Below are 26,101 nucleotides of genomic sequence, written 5' to 3' on the forward strand. Positions count from 1 at the left end.
CGTGGATGCTTGCAATATTGTCTTGAAAGCAGGTAAGTGCAAGGACACCTGGTACGCTGCAGTGCTGCACCCCTGCCAGAAACCTGCTGGAGATAAAGTGCTGGATATATAACATTCACAGTGAGTTAAGGGAAAGCAAAGCAAAAGCAGTTCCCTAAGACATGCTGCAGCTAGAGGCGCAAAAACCTGTCATAAAGCCAGATAAATAAGGAAGGAGAGCAGAATTATTTATAAAGAAGTTTATTTTATATTTGTGTACAACAAATATATGAAAACAAATTTAATTTGAAAAATGTATATTCGATTTCTTAAAAGTATTGAACCCTCTTAAGGAAAGGTTTCAGTTATTAAAAAGGTATTGAAGGCTAAAATTATACTTGGATAATATATGTGTGTGTACATATATATATATAAAACATGTGCAATTTTATATATATATAGCATATATAAATAACGTGTGACTTACATGATATTTTAAGGTATGCTATTTAAACATCTGAGTAACAATAGAGATATTAGAAAATATAGTTTGCTATTTCTACACAGTTTGCATTCAGTTCTTATGAGCATCCAGAAAGTGCAAAATTTAAACATACAGAAATATTGTCCTATTATTCTATACATTGTGCTCAGCTCCCAAGTTTCCTCTGACATGATCATAACCAGGCTGAACCAAATTAGGAGGGTTCAATACTAGCCCTTACTAGCATCTTCTAAGAGCAATAAAAGGAAATCTGTCTTACCTTGTACTGTGCTGTGGTATAGTTTGCGCACAAGAGAGAACAATGCATTTCCTATGTTAAATGGTCTAACTCCCAGAGATCACATACACCTCACCATATTGACTCATTTCATTGCACTCCATATCCTGCAAAAATAAATCTCCTGGAGGACAGCATACATTACTGCGTACTGAAGTTTAAGTAACATATTTCTTTAACATAAGGCAGGAATATACTGAAATTTGATAACACTTAAATCCAACAGCAATTTGGAATTAAACCACATTTATGTACCACATTTTTATAGATGCTGCCTTTTTTATGTTTATGTCAGAAAATGTGGTAGAGAAAACCTTCTTTTCTTTAAATAAAAGCAAGGGATAAAAGCAGTCCTTCTAGAAGAAATTGCTAAAAACCAATGGGGCCAGGAGAGACTCGACCGCCTTGAAACACCAAAGGTCAGTCTGCACAACCTTTCCTGCAGCCAATGAGCAATTCCTTCTGTGCCATCTGGGAGAATACTCATGTGAGTAGGTGCTCGCTACAGCACAGCCTGAACGTTTTAGATCTAAATATTTATCATCCTTATTTGCATCTATTCGATGTTAAGGTATTGTATGCTTTTTTCATGTCTTTCTTATGTTGCAAAAAAAAAGGCAATTCTGACCATTCCATATGCTTTTATAGTAGCTATATTTTAACTGAAGAATGTTCGTACTTCAGATAATATGCTTATCATCACTGGCATTAAAACCTCAATCCTGCTTCCATAAAAATCCATGGTTGCTTTGCTCCTACTAGAAATAAAATTAGATCCAAATATGTTACTCACAAAGCTTGCTAATAAAAGTAAATCCTATGTTCATTAAGTCTCTCAATGCTTAAAGGCAAAGTGGTGTTGGCAAATACTGTATAGTATAGCTTAAAGAACAGTATTATGCACCAATCTAGGCGAACTGTTATTCAACAAAATCTAAAAGCCGCTGTGAAAAACATCTTATGGGACAGCAAAATTTGCTACTGAAAATTTCTGGAGCTCTGACAGGCTTTTTTCAAATTCATTTCTTAAACCAAGCCCCTCGCTCATGTCCTACACTGCAATTGCACAAATTAAAGGCTGTGGCCTTGTAGGGCATTATGCATCCAGACCAGCTAATCTTTAAAATTGCATACTTCAGGAGGGTCTCTCTCTTTCTGCTGCATTCATTCATAAATTCCCTTTTTCGCAGAAACTGTCTGTTTCTGAATTCTTGTAGCAACCGACAAGATAAAGAGCCTGGTGTCATCCCTCATCTACTTCACTTCTCAAGTTTATCTCTGCACTTGTCCATATAATTACCCCCTGCAGATTTCAACTTTAATTCAGATTCCAGTTACAGTCACCCGAACAGGCCTCACAAAAAGACAAAGCCTCATTAGTAGCCTGTAAAAGTGAGCCTTACTAGTTAAAACCTCAATTTAAATACCAAACAAAGGGGAAAAATAGATGCTGAGACAATGTTTACAACCTTTCAACCACACCCTTGAAATTTTGGCAGTAAATTAGCCAAAGGATGGGCTTTACATCTCATCCATCTCTCTCAGTTGGGAAGGAACAGCCATAACTACAAGTTTTTACAGGGTGTGGCTGATGCTGGGAAATGGCTGAATACATACGACCAAAGGCTGCATGCCTCGCACGCAAGTCAGAACAAAGCAGAGATGTGCTAGGAATTCAGGATTTTCTTATGCCCAGAAGTTTCCTATAGACTGGAAGTCCCATCTCCCCCACAAAAAGGAATAGTGTTCAAACCTAGAGTAACACAGCACTAAGCAGAAACTAAGTAATGATGCCGAAGCCTCTTGATTTAAGGATTCCCCAAAGCAATCTCAAAGAAAAGAAAGGAAAAGAAAACCTGTGGAGTCAGTCAACACATTTTTCAATCCAATTATATAGTAAATGCACCAGCTGTCAAGGCTTCAGTTCCGAAAAGGTGAGGAAGAAGAAGGATGGTGCAAAATGCTTTCATACATTTAAACATTCTTAGGATATAAGAGAGCAGGCAACTTAGAAAACATTCCTTGTAAGCTGTGTGGGATCAGCGCAGTTTTCTGCAGGCTTTGCTTTGTCCTACAGCTCAGCTTTGCCTGTTTGGGCAGGACTGGCGTTACTGCTGCCTTCTCCAGCGTTGTTCTTGTCTGCTGGCTTGAAAGATAATGAAGCAGAGTTTGTGCAGTACCGTTTGCCAGTTGGGCGAGGTCCATCGTCAAAAATATGCCCCAGGTGAGCACCACACTGAAACAAAATACAATAGAGTATCACTGTATCTCTTTGCAGCTTGATGGCATCACTGCAGCGTTAAGCAATGACTAGCAGGCGCTTCCAAGGAAGCACATTAGCGTCTACATTGCCCTTTCAAGTGGGATTTACAACCTGCATGTATTTGCAACAGTGATCCAGGAAGATGATCTTCTGAGATACCACGGGCGCCTAAGATTTCAAGGCCAAGTTTCCTGGGTGTTTCCCGTTGTGCCTCTGCATATGTGTGGTTGGACCACTATTTCTGAGAAGCTGCCTGTCTCTGTAATGATCTCATGGCAGGAGCTCAGATAAAAACACAGTGGTGAAGGCAGCACTGCCCACGTTTCACTTACTACTGTAAGGAAAGCTGTGTCAGAAAGGGGCAGCCTGAGCTCCAGGCTCTCCTCAGCCTGCAGCCATCTGCTACACCCCTCAGTAAGAAAACACTAAACCCCTTGGTGATAACAGCAAGGACCTAACGCAGTGAAGATATTCTTTGGAGTATGCCCCCATACTAATTTTTTTTTCTTTCCTGTCTTCTGAGCATCAGGGTCCTTCTGGGTGCACCTCTGCTCCTTCCCCCTGGAAGGGATGGAACTCATCCACTACTCATCTCATACCTCTTTCTGTGGTTTATAGGAGACAGGGACAGGTGACTGAATAAGAGCTGTAGTGAAGATATGTAAAATATTTTGGAATGAATAAGCTTTAGCTGGGAGTGATTATAAATACAAATTATGCTGAATTTGCTTTTTGTAAGGAATATGAAACTACACATGGTCTGTTGACACTTTTGTGTGAATCAGCCTCAGATATTCGCAGTGGTATTCAGGGTGAACACTACTGCTTCTCTCTGTAAGAAAGGTAACAGTCACTTGCTTTACAGAAGAGTACAATATTTTGAAGAAGCTGAGCCAGTTGATCCTTATTCAAAAATGAGGAGCACTACATGTTATGACCGACAATTTATCTGGATAGCAAGAACTTCTTGTAATTAGTCACTTAAATTGCACAAGTTCATTTTTACAGCCGGCCATGAGAAATAAAAAAATAAAACCTTGCACTGGAGAAATATTTATCTTGAACAGGAAAGTCATGCTGCTTTACCAAAGAGCCTTGGCCTTTCAAGTCAATAGCTGATCTCAGTGAGAGCCAGAATGATGTAACTGAGATCACAGAGCTGCTCATGGGCTCGCAGTCAGACAGCAAAAATTAAAGACTGCAAATGATTCTTAACATTTAATTAATTCATAGTATCCCAAACGCATAGAGACAATACTGATTATTCCAAACTGTGAATGAGTTAGTGATGGCAAATCTCTACCCTGCAGTTAATGTGCTGCTAATGTTCTCCAGCTGTTACGGCCTTTAATTCACCAAAGCAATAGGAAGGTTGTCTGTAGAAACAGGTAAAGTCTTTGGCTTCAGGTTAAACTCTCTCAACAGACTGAAAGGCTGGGGGAGGCTCTCATGCCAGCTAGGAGGGACAGAAACTCTTCTCATTTAGTGACAGCTGAAACAATAATCCTCAGTGACCTGGGGAGGAGGGCAGGTAGGCATGTGAAACCATAGTGCTCCTGCCCCGTCGGTCCCACCTGTGCAGTCACATCCCAAGGCAGGCTCCCTGCTCCTGCAGAAGTGTTGCTGGGACAGCCATGGCAGTCCAGCAAGGACCCCAATAACAAACAAGGGCGCTTCTAGCCCATGGTATCAGCAGGACGAGCTCCCACAGGCAATGGGAAAAGGCATGGATGACTTTCGGTTAAGCAGCAGCTGCTTGGCTTTGTAAGGAAGGAAGACAAAACATGGCAAATAAGGAAAAGGCAAAGGAAAGTTGCATGGGAACTACAGAAGACAAAGCTTCAGGTCTTGTTCCTGAAAGACTGCTGTCTTGCCACCCTTTCCTCCATTGTCCACTGCTTATCTTATTTCATTTCCCTTTAGATTGAAGGCCTTTTTTAGGCAGTTTGGGCAGAAAACCTGAGCTGTTTCTCAGAGTGGCGTCTCTCACAATGAGGCATTTCACCTGATTATAAAGCTTTTCCATACCTTGTGAAAAAAAAAATCTAAAAAAACTTAAGTGTCCCAGAGAGAATATTTTTCTAAATGTTCAGTATCATAATTAAATCATCTCATATCAACTAAGAATGCTTCAAAACCTCCTGGCTAGAAGTGTTAAACAGATCTTTTCCAGATTAACATTTAACCAAGGATAAATCACTCCCTCTCCACTGGATAGAACAAGAGAAACCATAGAGAGAAACAGTCTGCAGGAGTAATATACTCAATACAGACTACAAAGACAATCTATCAAAAAGGTTTTCCTCACAAAACCTGAGAAGCTGTGTGAGAGTCCGAGGTAGTCTCATTACACCTTCTTGTGATGGCAGAATCGCACCAGGATTGGATTACTGCAAAATTTGTTACCTTTTGAGATTACCCCTCACCAAAAATTTATGTGGCGATTCTCTCTGTAGAGGACTCTATAACTCATCTGCCCTGAAAAGAAACAGAATTCAATCCTTCGTATCACAGTATAAGAAACCTGGCCCTCAACTGAGAGTACAAAGGATGAATTGATTTTACTGTCCTCCCCACACATAATAGGTGCCGACCATTTTTCTAGGACATATATACATGTCTGCAAAGCCTCCCAAAAAGAAACAATCATCTGTTGCGGCCTTGCACATAAATACATTGGGCAGAACGCACTGGGATGGTGAAACGGTTAGAGTAAAGCATTTGAAGTATGTGTTTGGGAGCAGGAAAGGGGGAGTCACTGCTAACTGTCAGTATGCTTGGATCTCCCAAGCCTCCTGGTTCTAATATGCTGCTGGGAGGCACGGAAAGCAGCTTGCAGTCAGCTGCTGTAGCTGAGTCTGAGCTATCAATGTGCAAACAGTACTTCTGTGACTACAGAATTCTATTGATTTGTACAGGTAAAAATAATAGCTCGGGAGACCTCAGGGGAAGGGACTCTCGAGCAGGAAAGAGAAAAAAAAAGAGAGATGCAGCCAGTTTCACAGTATTCCTCAAATGCATTTGTAATTAACTTCTACCTGTCACTAATCATTGACCTTTTGAATACACACAGGATGATGTGTTTCCAAAAACTGTAAAAGTTATTTCTAGGATAATCCCATGGATGACTTTGATTAACATTACAGCAATTTTCCCCCAGTGTTTGCTTTCTATAATGGAGAACATTAAAAGAGTTTTTTTTATTCTCTCAGACAGGTGGAAGGACTTTTAAAGAAAAATCAACTACTATTTCATCTGCAAAAGATTAATAAGATTTTGGGTGTGGGAGAGGGTATGTCCCTCCAGTTCTATCAAGGCCTGCCATATCAATCCCACTGCTTTCCAGGCTGCAGTAAAACTGCATTTTTTTGCAGCTGCATGTGTGATTCACATTCCTAGGGCTCCGAGGAGAGGAGGAAATGGTTTTGTTATGGATACACAATGTGGTGGTATTAACTGTGGTGAGCGGTGGCTGCAAAGATGCTCACCACTCCTCAAGCTATTTTCCTGCGTGACTTGATCATCTGTGGGGTTATTGCCCCAGGAAGTTGGAGTAGCTGGTAGGAAGTTGCCATTGGATTATATAGCAACCTTAGTTGCATTTTTTTCTTCATGCTTTATATTCGGTTTTTGGTTTTGCTTTAATTTTATGGTGTCTGCATGTGACTGCTGCTAATACTGCTGGTCTCAGGTCTCCTAACACTGTTTTGTTTGGCAACAGGTAAATGACATTCCCAGATTCCTTGGCCTAACCACAGGCTGCGTTGGGCTTCTCTCAGGTGAAACCAGGAGCTCTGGCCATCTCTTGAAGGGTGTCAGCAGATACAGACTCAGCAGGTTGGCAGTACACTGATTTTAGCGCTATTCAGGCCTACTAAGCAGAGCTGAAGAGAGTAGGTTGCATTTTTGACTATGACAGTAATCAAAGGCGAGGCACGAGATTCCTGGTCTGCAGTCCCATTGCTACCTCACTAGGGAATTTAGGAAAATGGATGTTCCCCAAAAGTGTTAAATGGATCTTCTAAAACGTATCATCAATGTAAAATTACAGAATTATGTGGTACACATGACATACTAGCAGAGAAGCTGATTTGGCCATTAACACGTTGGGCCAAACCCTCTACCCAGACTGAAGTTAATGGATTCTCTGTAAAGAAAATCTTGCCTCTTTTTGAGAACCTTCTTAATTCACTCTGAGCATTTATATATGAGGACTGACTGACTAGTAAGGATGTATATCGTTAGGGATGAAATCAACTATCCATCCACCAATTCTGTCTGGGAAGAGAACAGCAAATTATCACTGCCCAAACGAAGCTGCTGCTTCTCTCAGGAGGAGTTTGAGCACACGGAGCTAGAGGACTGCAAGCTGCTGGGTACATCTGCTGAACATCAATTCTTCTGCAGCTTCTTCCTTTGCTAGGTAATGATTATGCCAGTCCCTTTGCAGAGAGGAGGGCAGCACAAAGGATGAAAGAACAAGTAGAACAAGACAGATAACGGAAAATTTGGGCATGTTTTGAATGACTACTGACTTCATTATTATGGCAGATGGGATTGTTTGAGGTAGCCATTAGGACTGCGCTGGGAATGAGTGTTGGGAATGAGTTAGCATGGCTGCACAGTAATGCACAGTGATGGAATCAGCACACAGACAGTCGCTCCGCTGCTTTCGAGTTCCCTCTCAACTGCTCACGTGTGGAGTCAGTCAGCCAGGCTCAGGCTCAGGAGCTCCTTTGAAGGAACCCTCTTCAGGAAGATAATTTTTGTAGACTCAGCACCGAGGCCAACCATTTACATCTGCTCTGTTAAATCTCACACGAGACAACAACGTGCATTCCAAAGAGCCTTTTGTGCCTTCAGCTCGTTCCACCCAGCTGTTATACCTACGACCCATTGTGCTCTCTCATAATGATTGCTATTTAATGGAACTGAAAGGTTTGCAAATCTTAGGGAAAGTACAGCACGCTGTAATGATTTTTGCAGCCTTTGCCATCGGAATGGTCTGTGTGCGCTATAAACTAACCTGACTGCAGGATATTTCAATCCGATGCATCCCATAGGAGAAATCATCATTGAAAGTAACTACATCAGGACTGATCACATCATAGAAGGAAGGCCAACCTGGGGAAAAGGAACAAGATAAGTCAGAAAAGAGGGTGTCTTGGTGGCAGATGGCATTGTAAAAAGCAAGACAGAATCACACTTTGAAAATTTTTTATCTTGCTCTAGAGCCTGGAAATAACTGAAATGGAGATTTTGGATCCTAAATCACTTAGGTACTTTGGAAAATTTCCACCCTAAATCCAAAGTTGTTTACAGGCAAGGACTAAGCTGCCACCAGCTGCCCATCTTCCATCTCAATAGAGATTCCTGCACTCCACCGCAAGCAGTCACAGCAGTTTAGCTCAAGCACAAAGGTGGTTGCTCAGGTAAGCCTGATTCAGCATCACCATCAGTTTAAAAAACCACAAATTCCACCATGAAGACAAACAGCAAGACTTTATGGAACACAAGTGGTTTTGCTTTTGCAGTGTACAAGTACTTTAAAAAAGAGTTGATAAGTTGCAATTTAGAGCCCCAAAACCTGGCTTAACCTCTGCCTTCACCAAGGCATGGTCACACCCAGAAGGATGTGCTCAGACACTGACCCATCACACATTAGAGGCAGTGAGATGACTACTATTGTGTCTAATTTCAAAACAGTAATGAGCGCTTCAGGTCAGCCATGGACAGGTGGAGTCATAACTATGCCCATATTAGACACTAGTAGATGGTCTGCATGTGGTCTGTATCCAGGACAAAACAATTGCACTCGTTAACACATATGTTTGACACAGCTGCTAGCTGAGCACTAAGCAGCATGACCTGACACCAGATGATGATGAGGTGTACACCTGATCTACCAGTAATGGCCACCTATCATCTAAATAATGACCCGCCACTCTTTAACTATTCCATGCCAAGTCTCCCCCCCTCCACAACACACGTCAAAAAACAACGCAGGTCTATTCAGTGTCCCAGTAGATGCCCAGTACACAGCTGTAACTTCTCAGACACGCCTCAAAAACCTGTCATCATACGCTCCATTTCCTGAAGCTGGGTTCCCACATAAGAACCCGATAGGCTTTAAGGTCATGTCAACATCTACCAGTGCCCATCTGAAATCCCACTGGCTATCTGTCCTCCTCATTCAGTCTCTTGCCAAATACAACATGCAGTGGCAGCTCTTGCTCTCTATGCATTCCACATATGCCCACGTATACCGAACTTCCTTGTTTCTTCTTCTAATATCTGTTAAGCATTTGCCACTGATGATTTCATAAAATGACATGCAATAAGCTATTAAGAAACACAGCAGCAGCTGTGAATCACTGCATGCAGATGAATGTAGGACATATACAGCTTCCCATAAGTAAAGCGAGTAAAATTTCCTACACAGTAAAAGGAGGTGTGGAAGCTCTCAAGTTTTCTACATGTCAGTGAAGGAGTGTGTAAACTGCGAAAAAATACGTACGTCTTCAGTTGTATCTTAAAGCATTAAATATAGAAGAACACTTACGAAGATGCAAGCGTAACAGGCATAAATTTTTAAGAAATAAATGCTCAGAAACACATTTATTTTCCTTTTGGGAACACTCATATAGTAGCATTCCTAAGCCTGCAACCTGAAGGCACTGCAAGCCCCAAGTCCAAGGTGCCTACTACCACCACACGTGTTTCCACCCCAGAACTCACTGCAGAAGTAAGTAGTGTCATTTTTTTTCCCCAGAAGTATTGCAAATGGAAGAGTTACAGACAGGAGACAGACTGAGGAGCAAGAACCCTGAACAGGCAAAATATCCCACAAGACAGGAACTCAAAACCGTGCAGCAACGACAACCGTAAAAAAACAATTTATAAACTCTTCCTCTCATGCAGAATATCCCTGCCAAACAAATACCTTCACAAACAGAAAAGGAATAAACATATGACAAGTTTTGCAAAAGGGGTTATCCTGTTGACAGAAAAATTGATGTTTCCTAATTGGTGGCTCCTTTCCAACACCATTCGTCATCTTCTTAGCGGGGCCTCTGTCTAACGAAAATTGAGGCCTTACTTAGAGCTGGTCAGAATATTTTTAATGAAGCCTTTTTATTTTTTTTTTAATTTAATAATTTTGCAAAACAGACATATCAGTTTGCCCTTGTGTGACGGCAGAGAAGTTCCACAGCGGGAGCTTTTTGTAGGAACCAAATACCCGATCGCGTGAAGGCCTTTGGAGGAGGAACACTTCAGTGCTGCAGAAATTCTCAAAGACAACCCTGCCTCCTCCATAACAGCAATAAGGGGGAAGCTTCAAAGGCTGCTACACAGAGATTGAAGCAATCTGTGTCTCGCTGAGAAAATTATCTTGTGAGAAGGGTTTGGAGGAGACGTGTTTATGTCAGCTTTGACATTAAAGAAAGACCATCCATCCTCCTTTCTCCAGACTTTTCCTTTTGGTCTTCCCATTCACCACAGAAAAATTATTTGCTTTGGATGCACTCCATGCACTTTTGAAAAATGAAGTCATCTGAAACCTATATAAACAGGCAGGCTCCTCCTAAAGTAGCCTTTATACCCAATTGGAGTGACTTCAGATTAGGCTGTCAGTTCATACAACACGTGACACATGTTCCAAAGGCTCCACCACTGCCACATATGGTCCCCGAGACAGGGACTAGGAAACAGACTGTGCCTCCACAGTGTGGACTTTTAACTCTCAGTCAAGCCATCTCTTCTTGAGTGACATGGCAGGCCAGACAGCGGCATTACTGTGATGAAGCAGTAACTCCATGAGGCTCGACTGAAAACTGAGCAAACCCTGCAACAGAAAAGGTCCTAACGGGCACAGTGAGACACACTGTCACTCTGCTGACCTTGAGAGGAAGACAAGTGAACTGCTCATTGAGTTGATGAGCCAAACTCACCAGGACAAACAATCTCTTCTGCTGTCTCATTTCCTCTTTCCTGAGCTAAAGGGGAAAGCCCATTTGAGAGTTTGCTAAGCCTTCTCTGGCCATTTTCTCTACTTCAAAAGCCGCCAGGAACAAGCTGTGGAAGCAGTCTGCTTGCCTGCACATCAGGCAACTCCCAGCAACGTAGACAGCCAACCAGACCCCTGTGGACTCTTCATATGCTCTTTATGTCTTTGCAAGTGGTGAATGACCCAGCAGCGGCCTCCACTTTGCAAGCCACAGGCTCCTTCTCCTGCTGTCTCACTGGCTGCTGCTCCTCCACTCCTGTCCCCCTGAGCACCAGCCTCCCTCCTGCTGCAGGGCTGTGAAACAGCTGACTCCCTCCACATTTCAGACTGCTGTTAGCTGTGCATTAAAGCTTCAGCCTGCCTTTAAAGGCTAGCTGGCTACTTGAAAGGGCAGGAATAGCCAGGAAGAAGCCCATTTTAGATCTCTTCTGCTGAGCTGATGGAAAGAAATGGTAACCCTTAGCACGGCAGAGACTGAGCGCTGGAGGAAACCCTGTGCAAACGCTGGTGCCGAGACTCAGCCCTCCCCGGGTGATGGCTTTCCATCAGGTCTAGCTCACCACATCCGATGGGCAGCAGGAGCTGGGCCACCGTCTTTCGAAGGATGGTAAAACATAAGAGCTAGGAAGAAACAGCTGCTGGAGGAAAGAGGCAAAGGGTAATTGCAGGAGACAAGATGGGAGTGGGAGGAGTCTCCCAGATGAATGAGGAGTCTCCCAGATGAATGAACAACTTCAAATGACATTTGCACTTTTTGTGAGTGTGTGTGTGTGAACAGCAGCTAAGATTTGTGAATACATTTATCCTTGAATGTAAAGTTTAGTTTGAGGGAGGTTATGACACAGTAACGGTCAGCAATTTTTATCACGTTACAGACATTTAAAATGAGCTCATTCTTATTTTCACGATCACTTTGCATCACACTGGCAGTATAAAAGGACTTTAAAATGAGAGGACTTGTGCTCACTCTGATGACCTCTTACATGGGAGTCAGGCCGCTATGTCGTAAGGCCCAGTTTCTGGTACGTTAATGAGCCAGCCACGGAGATGAATAGTTTTTCAGATACACAGCAAGTATCCTTTCTTGGATCTAAAATACACTAAATAAAGGAACGAGACTTCCTTCTGTCAAGTACTTAAGTGAAAACCATGTGTAAACTGAACATTACTGACAGATCTTTTCCGCTCCATCCTGCATGAGTAATAGAAAGGATCTTATGCTGCTGGGTGTCACACATACTGAGTCATGTCCCATTCTCCCTCGTTCTGGGACACCCCCCAAATATTTTGTAGAAGCTGCACAGCAGTTCTAAAATTCACCCCACACCCCCTCACCAAAACCAGATCTTTTGTCTTTCATAATGGTCCCTATTCTGGCAAAGAGGAAACAACGGTTCATGCCTCTTAGTCAAAGAAAGCTTTCTTCAGAGCAGAGATGGCTTGGTACTGCCCTGGGCAGCAACAGTGAAGAACAGGGAGGAAGGGAAAAGTTGGCTTCAGTAACCTATGCTGGATGCTGCTTTTGCAGGGTTTCAGATCATTCAAAAGAGGCATATTCTTTCTCACTTTCAGACTGCCTATTCTAGGTACCTGATTGAGTCCATATTACTAACGAGCAGCCTAAGGTGGGCACCTATGCAGGCAGGTGGCACAAGGTGGGCACCCCCACAACACAGGCAGCCAGCACGCAGCAGTCCCGGACAGCTGACAAACTTAACAGTTTGTCTCCTTCTTAAACTGAGGTGCCAAAGCAGTTGTAATGGCTGAGTAAGGCAGCGACAGCAAACAGTGTGCCTACAGTCCAGCGCCCTTTGTGCATTCCTGGTAGAGACATGAAAGCCCAGCAGGAGCAGATTGTTTCTTTCACCTTTACCCAGGAAGTTCTAAAGCACCTTATCTTGTGGGCTACTCCAGGGCTCTTTCTTGGGGCAGTGCTGACCTCATGCAAAAAAAGAAAGACATTTTCTTCCCATAAACTTTTGGAAAGCAGTCCAGCTGTTGATTGATTGATCAATTTTAGAAGCATCTCAAGCCTCCTTTTCCAGTTTTGCAAGTTTGCACGCATTTTGTTGTAGTTAGATCTCCAACTTCCATATAAATGGATGCAAGCACTTGGACATCTAACCGTTAAAATACAAGTCTATAATTATTTGCAGAGACAAAACGGCAGGCTGCTTTTGAAAATCAGTCCTGCTAGGCTATTTTTTCCCCTCTCATGAACTAATATTCCTTTTGACATTTTTTTGAACAGCACAATTGCAATCCCAAAGCATCTAATGCTCTGACATTATTCCCATTTCATACACCTGCCGACCGAAGACCTCCACAGTTTTTCAATAACTGTGATGTCTGTAGTTATGTTTTTCATTTTAGATCCCAAAGAGATTAAGTTCAACCTGCATTTTATCATTCTTTGCTGTAATTATTCCAAGCATTTACTTCAGTGAGTTATTTACAGATGGAGAAGCAGGGGGAGATGGAAGATGTTAGAACTACCAAATGGCACCAGATGGAAAAGAAGACCTTGACCTGAAAAATACCTTGTTTCTCTGATGTGCTGTATTTTTAGAATTCTGATTCCCTTTTAACCTAATGTGGATTAATGAAAACCCAAAGGCTTTTTAAGGTAGAGTCTCATCATTTATCTTCACTGAGAAGCTATGTCTGTGTAAAAACCTAAAGCGTATAGGATTAAAAAAAAGGTAATAAAGCTTCTGCTTTGAAACTGCTGTAAAGCTGAAGGGCCTTCACTTTTTTCTTTCTCACAGGTTTATTGAAACAGAATCTGAAAGACACAGGCATCCACAGCTGTAACTTCTCACATACAAGTTTAAGGTAGAACTACAAAGTGACATATTGCTATTACGTAGAATGCCTGTACAGATACAGGGCTTTTTCTGGCTAACATCCTGGGTTATTTTTCATAATATCTCCATGATGATGAATGCATAATAAATATTCTTACTTAAAAATATTTTACCATCAGGTAACACTACTTTCAGTGGAGGTTCCTCTAATTTACCCAAATGTAGCTAGAAACAGAATCAGGCACAGAAACCTTCTTGTTCACCAGCAAACGACTTTACATTAGATATGTATTCCACTGGCAAGAAAACAGTCCAGATATAAGAAGGACGACATGGTAGTGTTTTTCAACAGAACACGCAGAGCGTCAGAGTGGTAGCTAGGTTGCGGGGGGCGGGGGGAGACAAAGACAAAATGAAGCTTAATTTTGGAAGGAAAGATAAAAGAGAGGGCTTATCTCTAACATGCTACCGGTCTCTAACAGTAAAGTTGGGCTATCGCGGCAGGTAAATACCACTCTGACAGAACAGTGTGGGAAGGGAACTTTACAAAACAATTGAACTTCTAATGGCAGCTTTTATGAGACAATCATCATCTGTTTTTTTCTTTATGTTTCTCACTTGGGAAATACAAAACTGAAAGCCATAAATAAAGGTGGTATTTGTTTTCTTCCACTAGAGCACTCTGAGCATCAAAACAACTTACTATGAAACAGCATATGCAATCCAGATTTATTTCTTTAGTGGGACGAGGTTATATTGTTTAAAATGATTGTTAAGGGAGATCTGAAACTTCGCATCTAAAATTTCATTTGACTTTTGAATTTTGCAGAACAAGAGTGCCCCTGATGTCTCTTGAGCAATGAAAGCATAGGGCCTGCTCTCTTTAGCAACTAATAACTGTATCACAATACCGCTATGGCCCTAGCTGCTTCCTTAGTCCTTTCACTATGCTCTAAAATACTGCTACAAACAAGCTGCCTGTCATAGAACCTTCCTCTATAACATTCCCAACATCTCCAACGTCTGGGCTGCTCCTAAAATCAACAGGTAGGCAGGAGCTGGGATCTTCCTCAAGCCTTCTTACAAAGATTGAGTTACTAATGGTTTCTTTCTTGGTTCAGGTTCAACAAAACTACTGAACCTAACTCACTTCCTCCCAAAGGATGGGTTTCTCTCCTCATCTGAACAGTGTCTCTTGTTACTTTAAATCATGGCTAATGTTTTTAAAAATATATCTTACATATAAGTCAGCTGTAGATCTTCAGCATCAAAGGAACCAAACAGAATCGTGTGAAGCAGTATAACCTTAAGCTATAATTTTAAAATGCCATCAAGAAATGTTTCAAATAGTTTTTAAAATTTACTGTTGACCTAGTAACCTCAGTCCAAAGCATTCAACTTCGATAAATGTTTTTGTTTTCCTTCCAAAAGCAGCACTGGTAAAGCAAATTCATATATTGCAAAATATTTTCAATCATTATACCTGTGAGTTATCTGTGCACTTCACTAAAATAATTGAAGCTTTCGTATTAGGATGAGTAAATCAGGATAGCAGTAGAGCTGGCAGGCCTTACGATGGAAGTGATTTGACAAAATTGGAATCCTAATGCAGTGTGTTCACAGAGAAAGTAAAAAAAAAGAACAGCAAACGCAACCTTGTAATAATCAGCATCTGTCACTGAAATGAACAGCAGTCACAGATGAAGTACATATTTGAAAAATTTGTCATGGGGTGTTTCAAGTAATGAACATCCACAATTTGTTTGTTGAAATATTTTCCTGTAGTATTGTTATGCATGTCTGGGAAATAAAGGTTGTAAAGAACAGCCAGAACTCAGTTACACACACTCTAAAACTGATACTACAGAGGTGGAATTCTGACAGAGGTATTTTTAAAGTCAAAAAAGCGCAGCCTGTCCTATCTCCCTTTTGCAGTTATATTCCTTCTACTGAATGTCCTTCTACAGTGCCTCCAGCACTGAGTGCTCTAGCAGACAAGGACCCTGCTCGTTACAGCTGGACAAACAGGCTCTCATTGCAGTTGTAAAGTTCTGAAACAAGGGAAAGAGTTATTACACTGATTAAAACAAAAAAAAAAAAAGACAAAGGCCCCCTTTCTTCTGTTTACTTTAGATATTGAATGCGATGTCTTGGTGAGGAACTTGGTCACAAATAACTAAGGGACATAATTTTCTTGGCCATCAAGGAAAACTTTTGTCATGATTTGGGACAAGACTAGGGCAGTTAGCAGATGTCAATGTCTGCCAAAGGTTGACAGAACAGTGTACTGAACAGCAGGGTGAAGAGAGAGCCACAAACCACCAGGTCTGCTGTAGGGGCCATCTGGCCACAGGACAAGACTCTGCGGGAAGGTGGGGTATGGCTCCTGGTGCCACCATGAAGGAGTGGAGAGCAAAATCCTGCTCTTTGCCTAATATTACAGCTTATCCGCTAAACTAGTCCTTAAAAAGACACATTTCCAGGGCAGGATTTTCATGCCAGTGCAGGAACATCTCTTCATGAGCTACAGGCTTGTCAAACCCTACAAGGAACCTTGCCATGAAGCCTTCCTTTACCTGGGAAGTGCAGAAGCTGCTCACTGCAGTTTCATGCAAAGACTTCTGAGGTACTTCTGACGCCCTGGACCTGGTACCCAGTGTAACTATACATTGCCCTCTGCTTAAGGCTTTGTCTCTACAACACTCAGTTGAACACCGTGCTGTCATGAACAACAGCTACAGGCACTGCAGAAAATCCTAAAAGAAGAAAAATGAATGATTTGTGGAGTTAGATTGTTTGGAGTTGGTGTTGGTTTGGGGGGGAGGTTTAAATCTTTTTAACAACCTCTTATGCAAACAAAAGGAGGTAGGTAATAATGCTGACTAGAAAATAAAGACCTTTCTTCACAGAAAAGCCTGACAAAAACAATATACATGTGCACATACGCTCCCACACACTCCTTTTCCTTTAAGTTTTCTGTGGAAAACTTCAGCTGTACTTTGAAAACTTCTGAAAACTGAAACTATTGAAATGGAAAAGTTCACATTTCAGATTATAATGTTCACCTTCTGTTTTGCTTTCTGTTACAGTTTCTAAAGCAAAGCATGCCCTTTCTGCTAAACCCCATATTTTCTTTCAAGAAAGATTTCAAAGGAAAACTTTTCACAGCCATACTACATAGCCGGTGACACAGTCCAAGGAAAGAAACAGCCAAGTACTTGAAGACGATCTCATGAGGAGCTGCTCTCTTTTAGTGCTCTGCTGGGGTAAGCCCAGCTTGCCTCTGGAATCACCCAAAGACTGTGCAAGCGCTAACATGGCTGCTGCGCACATCAGCTCAGCACAGGTCTCTCTGCTCCTGTGCCTGTGCTATTCCTTACCTGACTGTGTCTTTTATTTCTTCTTTTTCTTCTGGGTTAGCCTTCTATTATTTTTTTACTTGAATAAATAATTTAAACGAAACAAATGTACCATACACAAACTGCTCAAGACATGGAAGTCATTTTCAACCTAAGCTAAGAGCATTTGTAATTAGGCACAGTATGAGTGGTCACAATGGAACTCAATTATATTCACTACATGTTCTTGCAGACAAATAACACTGGTTTATAAACATCCAACTCATTCAGGGTCTTGTTTTCTTTTATGCTATTCTAGGTAAAAAAATACATAAAAAGGAGTAATTGGCTTGGAAAAGAAAACTAATGCAATACGCAAGAGGAGAAGTAAGAGATTTAGAGAGAATCAGCAAAAGGAAATGGGCCAATGTGCAAGAGAACACTAGCGAGGCAAGATGCTAGGAGCGGGCATGCAGTCCTCTAACAGCTCCATTCCAGTATCTCAAAGAAAACTCTCTGTACTCATGGGGTTTTGTCTCCATCACACAGTGCGCCCCACAGCACTGGGCCAGACGTAGCTGCAATTCACATCGTCTGCTATGGCCACTCTTTGGATACTCTCTCCTGTAACACTGAGGGCTGCTTTGTGTTTGTGTTTCCCTGGGCTTTCTCCTCTGGGGCATTCAGCGGTCCCACGGCCCAGGTGGAGCAGACGTCCCGACTACGCTGCTGGGGCACAGGCCATGGTGTGGTGCCCGTGCTTAGCGTGGCCCCAGCAGCCTGAGCACAGCAAGGCCACTGCCCTGCCCTCCCACAGCAAGCCCGAGGTGTGGGCCAGTGGTCGGGCATGCCGGCGGCTCTGACCATCTGAACATGGAAAGTGGGTGTATTTCCCAAATGAAAACCCTGGAGGGAGGAGGGAGAGGAAGAAGAGCAAGGAAGGTCATCCTCCCTCCCTGCTCTGCCCTGGTGAGGCCACATCTGGAGCACTGTGTCCAGTTCTGGGGTCTCCAGTTCAAGAAAGACAAGGAACTGCTGGAGATAGTCCAGCGCAGGGCTATGAAGATGATCAAGGGAATGGAGCACGTCTCTTATGAGGAAAGGCTGAGACACCTGGGTCTGTTTAGCCTGGAGAAGACTTGAGAGGGGATCTTATCAATGCTTATAAATATCTAAAGGACGGGTGTCAAGAGGATGGGGCCAGACTCTTTTCAGTGGTGCCTGGTGACAGGACAAGGGGCAATGGGCACAAACTAGAACATAGGCAATTCCATCTCAACATGACGAAAAACTTGTTTACTTTGAGGGTGGCAGAGCACTGGAACAGGCTGCCCACAGAGGTGGTGGAGTCACCTTCTCTGGAGATGTTCAAAACCCACCTGGGTGCGTTCCTGTCCAGCCTGCTCGAGGTGACCCTGCTCTGGCAGGGAGTTGGACTAGATGATCTCTGAAGGGCCCTTCCAACCCCTGCCATTCTGTGATGATTCTGTGATTAAGTGCCCGCAGACCATGGCGTTCGAGGGACAATAGGATGTGTCCCCCCCTTCCCGCCGCGTCCGGGAGGGCTGTTAGCACCGAGGGTCAGGAGAAGTACCGGGGGAGGAGAAGGAACCCGGGCCGCAGGGACGCTCCCGCCCCGCGGAGGAAGCCTGGCCCGCGCTGGGCTCCTCAGCGCCGGCTGCCGCCTCAGGGAGGGGGGTGGCCGGGAGGGCCCGGCAGCACCGCTTAGCCTTGTTCTTGTCTCCACCTGCTGATTTCATAAGCAAATATACTCCGGGAAAGTAACCTTGCAAATATACTCCGGGAAAGTAACCTTACAAATAAATACACGTGCCGGTGGTTTTAAAGCTGTGTTTCAGGGTGCCTATCGAGGAGCTCCAGCCACAGCCAAACACCGTGAGCCGGGACAGGAGGAAAGACACTAAAACGGGAATGGGTGATGAGGTGGTTTTGTTTTGCTTTTTCAGCCAGACTCATGGAAAAGAAGCACGGTGCCATTCTGCCGTCATGTTTCCTCCTGTTGGAAGACATTCAAAGGTGCCACGGAGCTCCGATGGCCGAGGGCCGCTAAAGGGCCATCGTTGCGCCCGGCAAGGGGAAGGAAGGCAGAGGAAGCTCTGGAGCACAGGCAGGCCGAGCTGGCACTGCAGCCACTTGACACATTTCTGGAGCTCACGTGTCAAAAGGCATCACCTTCAATTCACTGAACCCTTCAAAGAAGCACACGCCAGGGCTCCAGCCTAACCCGGCTCTCACCCTCCTCGGAAAGGACTAAAAAAAGACAGGGAAGGGATATACAAAGGCATTTCTCATCAACTACTAAATGGTCCAATACACTCGTAACCTTAGCTCTCTGCTTTATAGCAAGCGAGTGATGAAAACCTGATGGGACAGGCTTGCAGGCTGCACTCCAAGCCACCGGGGTGCATTTTCGGAATTGGACAAAAATATTCTGAAGTGGACACCTGGAAAGGGCATGGGCAGCAGGGGGAAATACTGTCAGGAAAGGAAGAGTTTAAAAAGATTAAGAAAATTTTCTGATTAAAATTTTAAGAGGTGAAGTGCTGGCACAGATCAGTTTCCTGAAAAGCAGGAATCAGGCTCTGAGCTGGCTCCTCAGACGCTATTTGGAGACTCAAAAGCAGTCATTTAAAAAGAAACTTCTTCAAGGAGCCCAGCTAAAACTACAAAGACATAAAATTCCAGTCAGACACAGGAAATTCTTAGGGGAATACAAGAATTTTATGAGTCAGAAGATAAAAATCCCTCTGAATACCTAACTAAACTAATCTAATGAAGTAGTCACCAGGAAAGGAGTGTGATGAATCTGTATGTCAGGAAGGACAAATTTAAACAAACAGGAAATTGAACAACCTGAAGCTGTTTTCGTTTTTACTCCCTGTGCCCTGCTCCTTTTTTTCTTTAAAGATGCAAACTGAGTTGACGGCTGCAGAAGCTGCTGTGGGGGTCTGAGGGGACTATTTCATTTTAGATGAAGTCTAAATTTAAAAGAAATTAATTGCCTGGCTTCCTTTTGCAAAGTTGGGAAGTTGTTTATTTATGATTCATTATTTGCACTATTGTAGACCCAGTGCAATCAACCCACTAACCATTGCAGAGGAATACAGCGAAAGTCATTGATGTGAAGTTTATAACCTAAAATTTAGCTCCTTCCCCAGCAAGCAGAAGTGAGGCTAAATGCTTCCAATTAGATATTTTACCCATGCTAGTACCTTAGTGGGTTCAGTCCTAAATGATAGCTAGTCCTGGTCCAGCTTCACACTGAGGTGCACGCTTAGCTTTTGACATGGAAAACTTGTCGGAGAGGTTTCCAGAGAGATCCTCACACCCACAAGGACCTTGACTTTAGGTATAGAGAATTTCAAGACCACCTCTGTGAAGCAATGTTATACAGAACGTTACCTCCTCTCTCTTACAGAGCCATGCATTGTCTAGACTCAAAAAAGAAGGGGTTTACGTATGTACAGTATTGCATCCTGGATGCCTTTTGTAAGGAGTGGGGAGCTTTTTCAGTTTATAACCTTTTTATTACAAATTCTCTCACTTCGGAAATAAATTTTAGCAAATTGCACTTTGTAGAGATCGTGTTAGAATTCCTAAAACTGCAAAGATTACTACTATTCTCACAATGTTGCTTCTATACAAAAATTAAGTTTCCATTAAAGCCCTTCTTTTACTTCAGGTTTACTTCAGCTCAAAGGAAGTAAGCCCATAGAGAAGCCGGATTTTTTTTTTTCCAATGAGTTTTGTGATTTCAAATGTCTTCATTCCAGAATGGAAAAAAAGAAAAAGAAAATTCTCTTTAAACAAGCTTTCCTCCAAAACTGGTCTTGGGTTAACTAAAATGTTCCATTATACAAAGAATTCATTATATGAAAACAAAAATACTTTATTCTAATTTTTATTTTTTACCCTTCATTTTGTATTTCATACTAAAAATTTCAGATAAAAAAGTTGTGCTAAAATAATTTTGAGATGAAAAATGAAACCTTCATCCCCAAAAGATAAGCCATTGGTCTCTCAGCTTCCACAGTCTAATGTGCTGCATTAGACAGTATGCTAGGCATAGGCTGACCTGACTGCAAACTACTTTTATATAAATTTAGGATACTGCTTAGTTTCCTATCTGAACTGCCTGTCTGAATCCTCCTATTTGAGGTTGATTCTGGACTCCACTTAAAATACTAATTGTTTATATTAAACAGACAAGAGAATGTGTGATATATTTTAACTGTCAAAAGTGTTGTGAACAGCAGCAGCTGGAAGAGGAATGTTTAATTGACTTTGTTACCCCCAAGCTTTTTAGAATCCTGTATCAGCAGCTAAATCTTACTCTTGCAGGCAAGAAAAACACTGTAGGAAGGGGTAGCATTAGAAAGCTTCTTCTACAGGAAAAAAAGAATGGGTATTCAAAAGCCAAGGCAGTATCATTATTAGGTCAAAACAGAGCATCACTAAATCTACAACAATATTGATGCATCTGTGAAAGCTGTGCACATTTTTGTGTGGAACAGCTCACATTCTGTGGCTCCTTTCTGATGCTGGTTTACTGCAGCCAGGGATGGCATGCAGGTAGTGATGGAAGATATCACTTGAACCATTCGCTATACGATACCCCTAAAAAAAGGAATCTTGATACTATCAGTTATTGTAATGCTCTTAAATCTTCTGGACATGGGGTCAGCAGCTTGTGTGGAGCTGTGAGTAAGGATAAGTTTCCTCCCCTACACAATTTATTCTCACAGGGCATCGCAGACACGTGCCTGGGACAGTTCCCCCATGATAATTGTTGCGGCATAAGCTTGTGCTGGGACCAGCGGGGCCCAAAACCAGCATTGGAGTTATTACTTAAGAGAAGATAATAAAGGCCTTGCTAAGTAACAGGATCAAATTGTTTTCAACATTTATAAAAACTTCACATTTTCGAAAGCAGAAAAAAATTCCAACCACAATTCTACTATTTTGCATCTTTCCTTGAGGAAGTCTTCTAAGTCAAACAGCAAATTAGCTGTACACAGGCAAATGATCCTCCTGATGTCAAGGGGAAGGAGGGTCTGAAACATTAAATAAATTGATGCACAAGCTTGTGCAAACTGCTGTAGTGCAGGTTTCCTTGGGAAGCCTGACTTCTGCCGTGTGGTTTGGCGTCTTTTTTTTTTTTTTTTAATGCCACATTTACAAAACAGATTTGGCACGCTCAGGAAAGGAACACTGCTTTTGTTCATCCCATCAGTCTTTTACTTGTCCTGCAATTGCCACTGCTGTGTTAGTAGGAAAAATAGACCTAACGAGGTATAAAATAATGTTCTGCATTCAAAGACACCACTGTACCTCATTTCACTTTAATATTTACTTCAAAAGTAAACTCTGTTGAAACCTTGCATGAACAGCACCAAATGAGTTCGCGAGGTATTCTGAAGCAGAGTCAATTCACACCTCATACACAAAATTGCTTATTTGGTTCCTTACTGCCAAAACTTCTGCCAAGAAAGCCCTAGGATGAATCAAGTGGGGAGATACAGGTAGGTCAGGCTTGACTGGAAGACGAATTGTTAACAAAACAGATGTTAGCCAGCAGAAACATAGTCCACACCAACTGACAGTAAACAAGAATAGCTAAGTTGAAAAATAGCTGCAGGTAGAGATTTTAATTAGATTTTAATTTGATTCAATGCTTTTTATACTCTATGTGTCCAACTTCTCATTTCCAGTCTTTCCACCTTCTTTCTTCTTTTCATTAGCTTTTCCTTATGCTACAGGAAATATTTCTTTCTTTTCTTTTTCGCTCAAAAGGGCAGCGAACTGGGTGTCTGAGCTTCCTCTCAGGCAGTGCGTGCTTGGGAGTGGGAAGTCAAGGAACTGTAGCCTTGATTAGACTACATTTTGGAAGGAGCTGTACAGAGATTTTGTTTAGGTTTGAAAGACAAGTTTGCAGTTCATTCTAAAAGGAAAATCTTACAGAAACTTTCACCAGAGAAGGCAAAATACAAAAACTTGACAAGGGCTCAGTAGGAAATCTTCCATGAAAACAGGTTTTTAAACAAAAGAAACATGAAATTCTTAACTTGCTGGAAGCAAATGTTTTCATAGGGCTGTCTCCATTTCTCCAAAGACCCACTTAACCCAGAACAGCCAGTAACCTGCTGGTCAGGAGGTCCCATGGGAGATGCATGGGAGGCTTCTGTTCTAATCAACTTTTAAGATCTGTATGCAAAATGGAGAAGCAGCGTTAGGGGAAGGTGTCGTAAGATGGCTGAAGCAATCCGACAGCTTGCTGCCCTTCTCTTGCCCCTGTTCTTGGTTGTCTTGGTCCTGCTGCTTCCTCACCACTCACCAGCTCTGGTGCTTATCCATTTGTGGGGAGAAAGTTCCATTCACTAAACCAGCAGAAAATTATTCAGGTTTTTTTCTGGGCTAGCAAGCTGAATCAGTTAACAGAGAGGTTAAACAATCACTGGAGGGAACGCAAGGCAGAAGGTGAGAATACAGGGCAAGGGGTGTAAGGATGATTTACTGTGATATCCCTGACTGACAGAAACTCTACTGTTAGAATAAGGTAATATCTGAACTGAGCACTCACACTACATCTTTGCACTAATATCACAGAAACGTTACTATAAGATGACCACATGAACAACAGATTTGACTAAAAGGCTGCTTGAGGTCAGTGCCTTTATAATTCAAATAAGCCTGTAATCCCTCTGTTCCAAAGATCTCCCCTGTCTCAGCATTACAAAAGGCAAAGTATGCGAATTTGGAACTTAAAATAAATTACCTGGGTTATTATCGGGGCTAAATCTTTTCTTAGAGAGCAGGTAGCAGAGGATGCACTTTCCAGCAAGGGGACTGAAACATACTGTACTTTCCATTCTCTAAGCATGCTGTGAGCACTTAAAAAAACAGATCACTGGAGAAAAGCTACAGTATGTCAGTTCCCAGCTCCATCTTGGATATAACAAAATCTAACCTTTGACACCAAGCCACCCCAGTACTGATCCAACTCTATTCAACAAACTCAGACCTTTTTTTAAATGCTGCATAACTGCCCACAAGTACAATGTCTGTTTACTTAAGTTCTGAGCGGGCAAAGCAGATTTAGCAGCATCGCAACAATGGAAGTTGCAGGAACAGGGAAGGACTGGAATGCCAGAGGTTGCTGGGTTATCCCACTCTACCCTTCACATGTTTATCATATTGCAACCAAACTAACACACATTCTGGCTGTGGAGCACTCTTAGCCTTAGCAAAACAGGTCTGCTTTCGGTTGCCCAACAGGGACTGTTCTAAGCTCAAACTTCCCCTGAACTTTAAAGGGCATCTAGTACCCCTTGCAGGGGGTCAAAAAATCTTGCCAGTCAGGCCAAAAAATCTTCGGGCACTTCCTGACTTCTTCGCAGCTCCCCAGGAAGCTGAGGCATACCCATGGTTTTAAATGCTCATGCTGTAATTGTATCACTCCAGGTGTTCTCAATAGGATTCCTTCCTATAAAACAACTAGAGGTAAAATACGGTCCAAATCTCCGCAGGAAATGCATGGAGCCAACAGCACAATCAGTTTCTGAAAAATGACTTGGTTCCTGTGCCACAAGCAACAGTCCATAAAGCATCTCATGGAAAACCCAAACAAGCCTTGCAGCTTCTGGCTTTAGAGCAAGAACTAGAAGACCCAAGGACCTCTGACTCACATTCCAAAATGGACCTTAAAAACGTACTTCCCTCCCCTGCAGGCGGCTTAATGACCTGCAGATTTTCAGTAGAGGCCATATCTGACATCAGCTTCAGAGCCTCACCTTCAGCCAGATTAAAACGGTTGTACATTTTGACATGAAACATGATGGTGTTTCATTTGCACAAGGCACCATCCCATTGATTTGGTGTATTTTTGAGGGGGGGCAGGGGGGAGAGTGGGGAGGAGGAAGAATTCCTACTCTCTTGTATTCAAAGCAGTCTCAATAGCAAAACTTTCAGTGTTCAACCTCTATACTTCAGTGTCCAGCACTGCTATCAGCAGGTATAATATTTGTTTCACAGTTACTCCAAATAACACATTTTTTAAACTACCCCCTGAGAAATGTTAAGTCTAAAGTACTTGCAAAACTACGAGCCGTTTTCTAGAAAGACCTGAAACAAAGTGATCATCCTTTGTTGGCATTCCCCAGGGGTCACAGAGGGGATTCCGCTGCTTTGTACCAGGGCAGCACCGAAAAGAAAGGCTGTCACAGACGGCTGACTGTGCAATCTAGGAAACCAACCTGTGGGTGCCAGTAATTAAGCATCCAGTTAAATGGGGCCTGAGTTTTGAGCTGATGTCAGGTTTGGGAATTTGGTTTTAATTTCTTTCTAAAAAATAAAATTGCCTTAAACTGCAGTCTCTAGAAAAGTTTAGAAAAGTTTCCAAAAATTCCTCAAACTTTGTAAGAAATTTTGGCTGGAAAAATTGGAGAATTTGGACAAAATTCAAATAGTTCAACTGGTTTCCACTCTTCATTTTGAAGGCAAGCCTTTGTTTGAAATGTTTCCTTTCCAATATCAATTTATGTTAAAATATCTGAGGATTTTGAACCCCATCCCACTTTAATACATTGAAAATAAACCAAAAGCTTTTATTTCTGCTTGCCAACTTAAAGCAAACTCTCCAAGACACACAAGTCCCCAGCCTTGTTTCCATGTACGGGTTTGGTCCCCAAATAAAAAATCCTGTTGTTCTCACAGTTCTAGCTGTGGCTACCCCAGCCTCTGGGACTAACTTTAGCCTCCTCTATTTGAACATTTTACCTCTTTCTACAGTAAGAATGTATGGCAAAGGCTATGCATCCATCCAAACATGTAAGCTGGGTGAGCAATAATTTTATTTGCAGCTCTGTACTAGCGTATCTTTCTGCTATCCCTGTGTTTAACAATCT

The 26,101-nt window shown here is 42.4% G+C and overlaps 1 protein-coding gene across 2 annotated transcripts in view; it reads right to left on the minus strand.

Moving 5' to 3' along the window:
- Window positions 1–279: 279 nt before the first annotated feature.
- The window catches only part of MSRB3 (methionine sulfoxide reductase B3), an 88,474-nt gene continuing 62,652 nt past the window's right edge, over window positions 280–26,101 (minus strand). For both annotated transcript variants that reach the window (XM_054191567.1, XM_054191557.1), the window contains exons 6-7: window positions 8,051–8,148; window positions 280–2,997 (exon numbers count right to left, since the gene is read on the minus strand). In XM_054191567.1, the coding sequence (XP_054047542.1) occupies window positions 2,833–2,997; window positions 8,051–8,148 (263 nt within the window). In that variant the 3' untranslated portion in view covers window positions 280–2,832. The remainder of the gene's footprint in view (window positions 2,998–8,050; window positions 8,149–26,101) is intronic.

This window comes from Rissa tridactyla, chromosome 1 (assembly GCF_028500815.1).
Source record: "Rissa tridactyla isolate bRisTri1 chromosome 1, bRisTri1.patW.cur.20221130, whole genome shotgun sequence".
In the NCBI taxonomy this organism is placed as follows: domain Eukaryota; kingdom Metazoa; phylum Chordata; class Aves; order Charadriiformes; family Laridae; genus Rissa; species Rissa tridactyla.